Source organism: Vicugna pacos, chromosome X (genome assembly GCF_048564905.1).
Source record: "Vicugna pacos chromosome X, VicPac4, whole genome shotgun sequence".
Lineage (NCBI taxonomy): Eukaryota > Metazoa > Chordata > Mammalia > Artiodactyla > Camelidae > Vicugna > Vicugna pacos.
In genome coordinates, this window is record NC_133023.1 from 39,045,001 (window position 1) to 39,058,658 (window position 13,658).

Below are 13,658 nucleotides of genomic sequence, written 5' to 3' on the forward strand. Positions count from 1 at the left end.
TGAAATTTTCTTTGTGGGACTATCTTTAATTTCAAATTCAATTTCTTTAATAAATGTGAGGATATTCATACTTCCTTTTTCTTGTTTTGATATGTTGTTCTTTCAAGGACTTTGTGCATTTTATCTAAGGTGTAAATTTTTGGCATACAGTTGTTTTATAATATTCCTGTATTATCATTTTAATGTCTGTTATATCTTCAGTAATGTGCCCTCTTTCTCTGAAATTGATAAAATTTCAACACAACATCTAGCTTTGTAAGCCCCAGTGGGGCTTATATCTGAGAGAGCTGGAGAGCTATCAGAAACTGAGACTCCACTCTTGAAAGGATCACACGCAGACTTATTTGCTCTGAGTCCCACTGCAGAGGCAGCAGCTTGAAAAGGGCCTGGTTTATATGAGAAGAAGATTCATTGACTAATTTTAGGGCATGTGCCAGAGGGGCAAGGATCTGGAGGAACTTTCTCCAGGAACAGAAGTGCTGGTGGGCACCATTTTTTTTTTTACTCTGCTTCCACCTAGCTGGCCTAGTGCTGGCAGGTACTGTTTCTGTCACTCTTCCACTCTCCATCAGCCTAGCTAACACCACACGCCCAATGTTCCCCTGAGGACCCAACCTACCCCACCTACTGGGCAGCCTCGGCTGGCCCCAGTGCCCCTCCAAAGTGGCTCATGCTCCAGGGGACCAGCCCATCCTCCAGTGTGCTCATAGCAATCGTGGCCCAACCACAGCAGGTGGGCCCATGTAGCCCATGTAGGGGATACCCCTAGAGTACCTGGCTTCGGTGACAAGAGGGTTTTGCACCACTGGGCCTCATAGGACACCTTTTAAGACTGGGAGATGTAGCTGACCTATCTAATTAATACATAGAAACAGAGAGTTACATAAAATGGGGAGACAAAGGAATACTTTCCAAATAAAAAGAACAAGACAAAGCCTCAGAAATAGAACTAAATGAAATGGAGATAAGCAATTTTACCAGATAAAGAATTCAGATAGTCATGATGCTGACCAATCTCTGGGGAAGAAAAGATGAATTCACTGAGAACTTCAACAAAGAGAAAATATAAAAAAGAATCAGAACTGAAGACTACAATAACTGCACTAGAGGGAATCAACAACAGATTAGAGGATGCAGAGGAATGAATCAGTGATCTGGAAGACAAGGTAGTGGAAATCACCCAATCACAACAGCAAAAAGAAAAAATAATTCAAAACAATGAGGATAGTTTTAGAGACCCCTGGGAGAACACCAGTCACATTATAGGAGTCCCAGAAGGATAAGAGAGAGAGAAAGGGACAGAAAACTTATTTGAAGAAATAATGGCTCAAAAATTTCCTAACCTGGGGAAGGAAGCAGACATCTATCCAGGAAGCAGAGTCCAGGAAGTACAGAGTCCCAAACAAGATGAACTCAAAGAGACCCATACCAAGACAAATTATAATTCAGATGTCAAAAGTTAAAAGAGACTCTTAAAAGCAGCAAGAGAAGAACAACTAGTTACATACAAGGGAACTCCCATAAGATTATTGCTGATTTTTCAGCAGAAACTACAGGCCAGAAGGGAGTGGCACAATATATTCATAGTGCTGAAAGGAAAAAAAATCTTACAACAAGAATATTCTACCCAGTTAGGTTATCATTCAGAATTGAAGGAGAAACAGTTTCTTAGGCAAGCAAAAGCTAAAGGAGTTTATCGCCACTAAACTGGCCTTACAAGAAATGTTAAAAGGACTTTAAACAGAAGAGAAAGGGCCATAATTAGAAATAAGAAAATCGTGAAAGAAAAAAATCTCACAGATAAAGGCAAACATATAGTAAAACCACCTATAAAGCTATTATGAAGGTCAAAAGACAAAAGTAGTAAAATCATCTGTATCTAAAATAATTAGTTAAGCAATACATCAAAAGATGTAAAATGTTGCAGGGAGAAATGTAGTGCTTTTAGAATGTGCTCAAACTGAAGCAACCATCAATTAAAAATAGATTGCTATGTACATAGGTTATATGTGAACCTCATGGTAACCACAAACCAAAAACCCATCACAGATACACAAAAAATAAAGAGAAAGACAAATACTGTATGATTTCACTTACATGCGGAATCTAAAAACCAAAACAAATGAACAAACAAAACCACAGAAACAGACTCATGAAAACCACAGAAACAGACTCATGGGTACAGAGAACAAACTGGTGGCTGCTGGAGTTGAGAGGGGTGAGGGGTGGACAAAATAGGTGAAGAGGATTATGAGGTACAAACTTCCAGCTAGAAAATAAATGAGTCATGGGGATGAAATATACAGCATGGGAAATATAGTCAATAATATTGTAATAACTTTGTATGGTGAAAGATGGTTACTAGGCTTATCATTTTGTAATGTATAAAAATGTCAAATCTCACTATGTTGTGTACCTAAAACTAATACAATATTGTATGTCAGCTATACTTCAATAAAAAATGTATACTTTATATGTAATTTACCAGAAAATCAGAAAGGTTAACAATTAGTGATCTAAGTTTGCAACTCAGAATATAGTAATGAAAACTGAGAAGGCCAAAAATTGGTTCTACAAAAAGATTAATACAATTCATAAATCTCTGATAAGACTAATGAAGAAAAAGAGAAAACACAGATTATTAATGCCATGAATGCAAAAGGAAACATCATTACAAATCTTACAGATGTTAAAAGGATATTAAGAAGATATTATAAGAAACTTTATGGCAACAAATTTGGTAACTGAAATGAAATGGTGACAGTCCTAGAAAAAGACAAATTGCAAGAAATGTCGCAAAAAAGATTAAAAATTTAGTAGTCTTTTTATCACTGAAAGATTAACCTATGATTTGAAACCTTTCTTCATTGGTGAATTCTTACTGTCATGTAAATGAATAATACCAATATTACACAAGTTCTTTTGAAGAACAAAAACAAACAAACAAACAAAAACAATGTACATCTTATTTGATAGTAAATTGAGCTATGTTAGAATGAAAAGTTCTTCTTCAAAACTTATCATTAAGAAAGTGAACAGACAAGCCACAAACTGGAGAAGATATCTGCAATACACAGATTGGACAAATGACTTGCATTCAGGATGTATAAAGAGCTCTTTTTTATTGAAGTATAGTCGGTTACAATGTGTCAATTTCTCATGTACAGCATAATGTCCCAGTCATGCAGAATATATAAAGAACTCTTATGAATCAAAAAGTAAAAGGCAGACAACCGAGTAGAAAAAAAATGAATAAAAGACATGAACAGATACTTTTTAAAAAGAGGTATCCAAAAAAAATAAAATAAAAAGAGGTATCCAAATGATCATTATATATATGAAAAGGTGCTGAACATCATTACTCATTGGGGAAATATAAATTAAAACCATAATAAGACAACCCTACACACAGGCAGACATACAGAAGAATGGGTAAAATTAAAATGCTTGACAATATCAAGTGTTAATGACTATTTGGAGTAAGTGGAATTCCCATACATTGATGGTAGTAATGTAAATTCTTTCAGTCACTTTGGGAAACAGTACCAACTGATGCTAAATATATGGCTATCCTGTATCCCAGAAATGTCACTTCTAGGCATTTATTTAAGAGAAATGAGCTCAAATGTCCACTAAAAAATGTACAGGAATGTTCATATCAACATTAGCATAATTGTCAAAAACATGAAACACCCCACATGTCCATCAACAGGAGAGTGGACGAATGTTGTGCTATATTCTTATAATGTGATACTACACAGCAGTGAAAAACAAAGAGCTACTGATACACACAAGAACTTGGATGAACCTCAAAAACATTGTTGAGCAAAAAGGCCAGGCATATAGATGAGTCCATGCTATATGGTTCAATTTATATAAAGTTCAAGGACAAGCAAAACTAATCTATAGTGATAAATTATTTGTGATCTATGCTGAGAATGATGGTTACCTCTGGAAGACAGTAATTGACTGGGAAGGACCAAAAGGAAACCTTCTGAGATAATTAAGATAGTTTGTATTTTCATTTAGGTAGTGGTTACATGGCTCTATAATATGAAAAAATTAATTGAATTCTACAGTTAGAATCTGTACTTTACTGGGTAGAAACTATACCTCAATAAAAATGAATAATTTCTTATACACTTATGAGCCTGTGAGATGATTCCTTGGGGATATTTATATGGGAATGGTGCTGCTTGATCATTGGAGTATACATGCAGTACACAAGTGTGCCAAATTCACAACATCTATGTCAACACTTGGCATTATCCAGATTTCTCATTTTGTGGCCAATCTAATCGATGTAATGTGGCTTTTTAATATTTGTTATCAATTTGGGTTTCCTCTTCTGTGAATTGCTTATTCCTGTTACTTTATCTTCTCTAACCATGCAGGTTTTTTCTCTTTTTTTTTTAAATTGAAGTATAGTCAGTTACAATGTGTCAATTTCTGATGTATTACCTAATGTTTCAGTCATACATATACATACACATACTCGATTTTTTCTCTTCTTGATTTGTACCTAATTTACTTATTTCCTTTTCCATTGAAACTCTTCCTCCTCACTGAGATGCTCCTGGCTATGGATGTTGTTTACTGTCTTCTGTATATTTGTTCCATAGTAATTAACTCAAAAGAGTTTTCCAATATGAACAGTTAAGCTTTTTATTTGTATTCTGATGACTTCCATATTGACTATTTGCTATATTATAACTAAGCTTTAGTACACGCTTACCTACATATTAGACAGTTCTCATAGAGTATTCTGCTTTATTCATCCTTAGTATGTGAGTAATTGGCATCATCACTGCCCAAATCAGGAATCCTCAACATTCCAAATTTTGTCAGATTCTGCTGTTTCTTGTTTCTTCCCTCTTAGTTATCTTCTCCTACTAATTACTCTGCAATTCCTCTTTTTTTCTTTCTAAAAGAATACTGTTTAGATATCCTCTCATCTTAACTCCTAGTAGCATCACCCAAAAGCAGGTCTATGTTTTCTTATGCTTGGATTATCCTGTTCATAGTGGGATTTGCAGATTCCATTCTTGTTTCTAGTTCATCTTAAATTCTGTTAATAGACTTCATTACCTGAGACACTGCATTTATCTTTGCCATTAATTTTATGAAGTAAATTTGTATTTCTTCCATATGTGACCAATAGCTCTTCTCAGTGCCATGTACAACATGGCCATTTATTTCCAGGTAAAGTTGTATCTGTATATTTTCCTTAATTCATACTTTCCTCAAGTTTTCACCTTGTCTTTAGTGCCTACCAAATATGAAGCTTGTCTCAGCATGTAGACTCTTTATTATTTTGTGCTCTGCCTATCTAGGCAATAGACACTTGTATTTTGTTTCATTTCAGGTTATCATCCAGACCATTAAATGGCCCTTACCCACTCCAGAGTTACTGCTATTCTCCATTTCTTTTCCCCCATCCCTCAGATGCTTCTGCCTCTAGGAATTTTGAAAGTCTCTGAAAATAAGAGCCTGTGTCTTATTTTTATTATTCAAATGCTAAGCACGATGAAACTACTTACCAGTATTAACTAATCAAATTTGTAGGGGATAAACATTTGAGTATTTTGCTCTATTCCAGAAGGATTTTTAAAAATTGTGCTGAGAAAAGTTCAGTGGAACATAGATTGTAATTAGAAAGTAAGGACAATGGCATCAAATATTTAAAAATTTACTCTCTGTGCATTATTTCCATTATAATAGCAGTCTGTTAAAATGACGAACAAAATGAGTAGCACAGAGAGTGTCTGCTTTTGAAGTTCAGAAAACGTCTCACTAGCAATATGATCAGGTTAAATTTTAAAGTAAAAGACTATTAAACCACTTAATGAAGGACACATACATTTTAAGTGGCCCAAAAGACGATGCTGAGCAGGCTGAATGGAAGAAGAGGATATGAATGTGTCTTTATTTGGGAATAAATTGGACTTCTATGAGGCACTTTTTTTTTGGAGTGGCAAAGAGAATGCTAGCTTGCATGCACAACTCTTTCTAGACTGATGACTCTCCATTTATGTACTGTTCACAGAATCTGTGGGCTCAGGAAAGGTGTAAAGAAGCTTTTTATTGCAAGAGCAGATTTCTTACCATGAATATTCGTGCTGGTGATATAAATATTGTCCAGTACAGCAGGGGTTTAGAAGTTAAGTTTTATCTTTAAATTATATATTATATATATATTTAAGTGTTAAATAAAGTGAAACACAAAGCCACTTCCAAAACCAAGCTTAGGAATCCAGGGTTTAATAACTTCAGAATAAATTAAAGCCAAATGTATGAGAATGAAATGCAACTTAAGTATAAGAGGATGAGGTTTTGTATGGGACATGCGTCGGAGTGCAGTATCAAACTGACTAATGGGAAAACTGGATTTGATGCCTCAGAGCATTTTCAGTATCTAAAACCTCTTGCTGATAAGATAATGTATAATTTTTCCATTTGAAAATTATTATTGAGAATGTAATATGTCTCATGCACTGTACTGGTAATGGAAAACATCTGTGATTCCCACTCTGGGCAAGAATGGTGTATTGCATTTAAGCTAATTCACAGTAATAAAATACAGTGATTTAAATAAAGAATTTTACTTCTCTCTTAGATAAAGTTTCTAATATCACAGGCCATTGGAAAACCTAGTTGCTGATGCTTATTCGTGTATCCAGGTTTCTTCCATTACTCAACTTCACCCTCTTTTGGATTCTGTGTGGCATCTGCATGTTTGAATCTATGTTGCTACCAAGTCCAGCTTTTAGTAAGCAAGGAGATGGGAGAGGGCATAGAGAAAACATGCCCACCGTTTCAATGCTCTGGTTTGAAAGTAGCACCCATCATTTTCTCTCACATTCTGTTGAGGACATTGTCACATGGCCACACAAATTTTCAGAGGAGGCTGAGAAATATATGACTGGGCAGCCATGTGCCTGGCTACTACTCTTTTAATGCAAAAAAATGGCGAAACAGGTTCTAGTGGACAGCTTTCAATCTACTACAGATGGCTTGTCATCTCTCTGATTTTGTAGCTCTTGTTAGGTATATATAATTTTAGTTCCAAGAAAACAGTTACACCTGGTTGGAGAACTGGAGTATAGACATCCATTTATTGTTTGTATAGGTCAATATGGCTCTGACCACAATATTTTTCCCATAGGCATGAATAAATTTTTTTCAGTTTTACTGAGGTATAATTGACATGCAGCATTGTATAAGTTTAAGATGTACAGCATAATGGCTTGACTTAACATATGTTGTGAAATGATTGCCACAATAAGTTTCATTAACATCCATACCTTATAGTTCCAAAAGAAAAAGAAAAAAAATTTCCTTGTGATGAGAACTTTTAGGATCTACTCTCTTAGTAAATTTAATTTTTTTATCATTAATTTGATATTGTTGCTCATAAGCAAGAAGCAGCGAGATCAGTGAGGATTTAAAATTGAAAGCTAATGAGGACTTAGACTCTGAGTTACCCCTTTCAAGCCTAGACTCTCCACAGATATTTCTCTTTAAAACCCTTGTCTGTTTAATTTTTTGTCCACCCTACTTGATATCACTTATCAAAATAAAGCTAGATTCTTATGTTAAACTCCAATCTCCAATACTGAATAACTATATATGTGTATGTGTATAGATACAGATATAGATATAGATAGAGAGAGAGGGAGGGGGGAGAGAGGGAAGGATCCATACATATATAGACAATCATTCTGAACTTCACTTTCCTTATCTACAATGGGCGTGGATAATAATTGAAAACATAGGACTTTTTAAAGGATTAAATGAGTTCATATGTATATGTTTCTTAGAACAATGCCTGGAACATTGTAAGTGTCATACAAGAGCTTGACACATAGTAAGGGCTATGTATATTTTTTTTCCTGTCATCATTGCCATCATCATCGTCATCAAATGTAACTAGCTTCCCTGTATTCCATTTGAATTAGCTTATGTGTAACTTTTAATCTTCTGCTATCTATTCTTTGTGTCAATTTTACTTTTTCTTTCTCTTTTTAGATGGGAAGTTTGGGATTAAGACCTCACAAAAAAGAATTTCTGGAAAAGTTTCATTTCATAGTGAAATGGAGGGTGAAGATACAAGGGATGATTCATTGTATTCCATTTTAGAAGAACTGTGGCAAGATGCTGAACAGATAAAGAGCTATCAGGGAAACCAGAATCCTGCTGCTTTCATCAATAAGAAAATATTGAATACAGAGTGGGATTATGAATATAAAGACAGTGGAAAATTTGTTCATCCAGGCCCAAATCATATTCTTTCACAGAAAAGACCTCATAAACGTGACTCATTTGGAAAGAGTTTAAAGCATAATTTAGATTTACATATTCATAGTAAAAACAGTGCAGCAAAGAACTTTGATAAGATTATTGGACATGGTCAGGTTTTCACCCAGAGCTCTTCTTATACTAACCATGAAAATACGCATACAGGAGTGAAATTCTGTGACAGCAATCAGCATGGAAAAGTCTTCAGCCTCAAACAAGCGCTTGGTCACAATCTGAAATTTCCTGTTGGGGAGAAAGCAAATATGTGTACTGAATTTGGGAAGATCTTCACCCAGAGGTCACACCTCTTTGCACCTCAGAGAATTCATTCTATGGAAAAACCTCATGAGCTTAGCAAATGTGTAAATGTTTTTACACAGAAGCCACTACTCAGTATATATTTGAGAGTTCATAGAGACGAAAAGCTCTATATATGTTCTGAATGTGGGAAGGCATTCATCCAGAATTCAGAATTAATTTTGCATGAGAAAATGCATACTAGAGAAAAACCCTATAAATGCAGTGAATGTGGAAAATCATTTTTCCAAGTGTCATCTCTACTGAGGCATCAGACAACCCATACTGGAGAAAAACTTTATGAGTGCAGTGAATGTGGGAAAGGCTTCTCCCTGAACTCAGCCCTCAATGTACATCAGAAAATTCATACTGGAGAGAGACACCACAAGTGCAGTGAGTGTGGGAAAGCCTTTACCCAAAAATCAACACTCAGAATGCATCAGAGAATTCATACAGGAGAGAGGTCCTATGTATGTACTGAATGTGGGCAGGCCTTCATCCAAAAGGCACACTTGATTGCACATCAAAGAATTCATACTGGAGAGAAGCCTTATGAATGCAGTGACTGTGGGAAGTCTTTCCCTTCTAAATCACAACTCCAGATGCATAAGCGAATTCACACAGGAGAGAAACCCTATATATGCACTGACTGTGGGAAGGCCTTCACCAATAGGTCAAATCTCAATACTCACCAGAAATCTCATACTGGAGAGAAGTCTTATATATGTGCTGAATGTGGGAAGGCCTTCACGGACAGGTCAAATTTCAATAAACACCAGACAATTCATACTGGAGAGAAACCCTATGTTTGTGCTGATTGTGGAAGGGCCTTCATCCAGAAGTCAGAGTTAATTACACATCAGAGAATTCATACCACAGAGAAGCCTTATAAATGTTCTGACTGTGAGAAATCCTTCTCCAAGAAACCACATCTCAAAGTACATCAACGAATTCACACAGGAGAGAAACCATATATATGTGCAGAGTGTGGGAAAGCCTTCACTGACAGGTCAAATTTCAATAAACACCAGACAATTCATACTGGAGATAAACCCTATAAATGTAGTGACTGTGGAAAGGGCTTCACTCAGAAATCAGTTCTGAGTATGCATCGCAATATTCATACATGAAAGTAACCCTGTTTCTTGCAAGTGAGAAAACCTTTATCATAGCAGTCAGGTCTAAGTGTGTTTTATAAAATTCAACCAAAATCCTATATGAATACCTTGCATAATAAAAAGCATTCATCAAGCTCTCTCACCTGAGATGAGAAAAATTACTCTAAGAATGCACTGAATGAAGGGAAATTTCCATATTTGCACAGACTCACAAAATATAATAGAATTCATACTGGAAAATCAGCTTGATGCATTAGGAAAAACCTTCCTGTAGAAAGTATTATAAGGCACCATTGCCCAATTCGTTATACAAGGAGTGTGCAAAATTATATAAATGACAGTAATGTTTACTGTGTTATATTAAGCAATTTAAAATGTCAACAAAATGAAAGATAGGACAACAAAATATGTTGATGTGCTCTCAGTTCTGTGGAGTGTTTTTGTAGCAGAAAACATTACACAATGGAAGGAATAATTGAATTGAAGTTTTTTAATTTAATATAATCTTGTCTATCGAATATGTTTCCTGCTGAATATTTCTCTCACATGAATCCATAAAGTCATTATAGTTTTTTTCATTATGGTTTTATATATACACAAATCTGCAAATACAATTTTACACGAGCACATAAATATAATCCTGTCATTCATATTGGTTTCCATGACATCATGTTTTTATCTTCTTTCATTGTGGTACAATGCAAAATAGCCACAGATCTCTCCCATCCTTTTATGCACACTCCTTTGTAATGTTACTCTTGTTTCTCTTAAGAGGTAGGGCTGTCTCTCTCTACTCCTTGACTCTGAGCTTGGCCATGTGACTCGCTTTGGCCAATGTACATTAGCAAAGAGATTCAAGAAGATGCTGGAGAAGTGTGAAAAGCCTGCTTTGAGGCTTACCCTCTCCTGCTGCCCTTTGGAATTCTCAAACTTTCATGTGAAGAAGCTCAGATTACTGAAGATTGAGAAACCACATGGAGCGGAGATGAGCCAGCCCACCTCAGGCTCCTTAGACCAAATGCCAGACATGGGGGTGAGGCCTTCCTTGACCTCTAGCCCCAGCCACAGCAAAAGAGCCACACCAGTTATCCCAACCAGTGAATTACGAGATAAAATGATTACTGTTTTAAGCTTCTAAGTTTTGGGGTAGTCTGTTGCACAGCAAATGCTGAGTAGTACCTAAAATTGTACGCATACTGGGGGTATTGTATCAAAACATAAGACACGGCATTATTAGCTTTGGGCCTGGGTGAAAGGTGGAGGCTGGAAAAACAATGAAGAAAATTGTTAAGAAAGGCTGGAAAAGACGGCAGTTTATGTTGTTTAGTAAGGAAAAGATAGCAAAACAGTCACCATGCTCTGTGGAAAAACTAAGGATGTACCAAATGAACTTGTGGATCTGGCTAAAGAGATTTCCAACAGAATGCTGGAAGTATCAGTTTGCTCATTTTAGCTGCATATGATAAGGTACAGAAAGAAAAATATGAACTCAGTAAACAACTTCCATTTGCAAGCAGAATTAAGAAGAAATACAAAAAAAAAAAGGCCAGGACTTAACTTTGTTCAAAAATAACTGCTTTACATATCCAGTCTTTCCAACCATCAGAATATTCTCAAGGTGAAAAAAAATGGCCTCAGGGCAGAGATCAAATTATGCATGTGGCTGTGAGACCCTTTGTTAAAATGTGTGAAATATTTAAGTTGGCGTTTGGGAAACCCTCTCAGCTAAGCTGAACAGCTTCTAAAAACTTTTCAACTTTGTCCTCAGTAGCCCAACCCACTACTCAAAATCGAGAGGGGCCTGTCTTAAAAAGAATGGTTGATGTTGCATTTGGGACATGGACTAACAGATTCGTAGGAAACCTGTAACAGTTTTAATAGAGTTTTACTAGCGAAACTACCTCCAGGTTGGACTTAAAGAGACTGAAACAGTCCAAAATGAAAAGTGGCTTCTGGACTCCCGTCTTTAACTTCTGTGAACAGGAAGCAAACTGAGAAAATTACTCAGCTGCAAACATGGGCCATTTCTTATGGGAAAAGAAGGCCATCTCAGAGAGAAGACCCAAGAACAAGGGATTAAAATGGGCCACGAAGCCACTCGCAGGTAGAACTGTGACCTAAGCAAGAAACATCATTTGCCCCTGGACCAGGGAGACCTGACAACATTTGGTCTGTGGGATTTCAGAATTGTTATGGAACAGTGACTGATATGTGCCTCTTGTTCCTTCCCTTTTTGAAAGGGAGTATCTATTGCAGTTATCCTGTCCCTATCTCACTATTGTATTTATATTTGTGTGTGTGTGTGTGTGTGTGTGTGTGTGTGTGTGTGTGTGTGTGTGTGTGTGTTGGGTGGGGGGGTGGTCATATGACTTGTCAATTAACTCACAGGTCTCTGGATCAAGAAACTGAGAAGCTACACCCAGAGAGCCTCAGTCATATCTGAACCTGATATAGAAGACTTAAGGTCTTGGATTTGAGCCTGATGCCATAATTTGGGATAGATATCTAGAGGTCTTGGGAAGGGAGTGTACATGTTTTGCATGGTGTGCTAATGTAAATAATTTGTGACCAGAAGATAGACTGTGTTAGATAGAAAATGCTACAATTTTCCATCCCTATATGTGTGCCTGTTTTCAAACATTATTTTTCTCTTTGTTTTTCAGTTGGGATAATATCTACTAGCCTATCTTCAAGTTCACAGATTTTAACCCCTACCCTGGCTCTGTCAGGTCTACTGATAAACCCATTGAAGGCATTCTTCATCTCAGTTATGTTCTCTTTTTATTTCTAGTGTTTCCATTTGGATCATAGAGTTTTTATCTTTCTGCTGAAATTCCCCATCTGTTCATACCTGTGGTTTACATTTTCCACTACCCTCTTTAATATATTAATCACTTTTATTTTAAGTTTTCTGTGTGGGCCGCCTCTCTTGCCTTCTGAGATGGCCCGCAGTCTGTCCATAGAGTCTGTATCTCCCTAAATAAATTTGCTTTCACTTTTTAAAAAATTAAAAAAAAATAAATTATCTGTTTGATAGTTCCAACAATGGGAGTCTGGATGTGTTGATTGCTTTCTCTTGACAGTGTATTGTTTTCTCTTGCTGTTTTGCATCTAATTTTTGGCCGAATGTCAGTTGCTCTATATCAGAGAATAGAAGCTGACGTAAATATTTATTCCTGAGAATAGACATGGCTGCTTTCCTTATAGGTCATTAGCATAGGGAGATCGAGTCCATCTAGTCAGGATTTGGACTGGGTTTAGGTTTTGTTGTTGCTCTCTTTACCTTTGGTGTGCCAGTGACTTCAAATTTCTCTAGTGTTACTATGTGCTTAGGAGAGGCACTGGTTTCCCAGAGAACTTTTCCCTATATTCATGCAGCACCCTTGCCTTTAGGCCTTTTTCATGTGTCTGCATCTCAGAATCTCTCTCTCCATGCTCTTGCCTCTCCCTTAGTAATAAACTTGTATTATTACCTGGGTCTTCGTGACCTGATGAGCTGGGGGCAGGGGCAGGAGCTGTCCTGGGTCAGTCTCAGTCTTAGGCAGGTCCTGTATCCCTAGGTCTTGAGGGTGAGGCTTTTTCAGTGATCCTGCCCTCTCCATTGGTATAAGGCCTTTAATGGTCTGGGCCCTGGAATGGTTTCCTGCACTTCCACCATGAGTAGATTTTTTTTTCCTTTCCCTTTCTTCTAGCTGCAGCGGATCTTCACCTATGTCCTGGTTGGTGGAGGGGGTGGGGTGGAGAGCAACAAGTTTTCCTTCACTTCCCCCAGTGCCTTAAGGCATTTGTTCTGTAAGGGAGTAGGGGCCCATTGGGGCTTTGTGCCACTTCTGTATCAGCAGGTGTCCCTGGGCAGACCTGCACCCTGAGAGGGGCTTTCTCCAGTCTCCCACCCTACCCTACCTCCAGTGTTTCTTGTGAGCACCCAATGGAGGTCTGTGAGAA

The 13,658-nt window shown here is 37.0% G+C and overlaps 1 protein-coding gene across 1 annotated transcript in view; it reads left to right on the plus strand.

The window, feature by feature from the left end:
• ZNF81 (zinc finger protein 81) overlaps window positions 1-12,759 on the plus strand; it is a 69,658-nt gene extending 56,899 nt beyond the window's left edge. The window contains exon 5 of the mRNA XM_006213419.4: window positions 8,029-12,759. Within this exon, the coding sequence (XP_006213481.2) occupies window positions 8,029-9,725 (1,697 nt within the window). The 3' untranslated portion in view covers window positions 9,726-12,759. The remainder of the gene's footprint in view (window positions 1-8,028) is intronic.
• The last annotated feature ends 899 nt before the right edge of the window (window positions 12,760-13,658 follow it).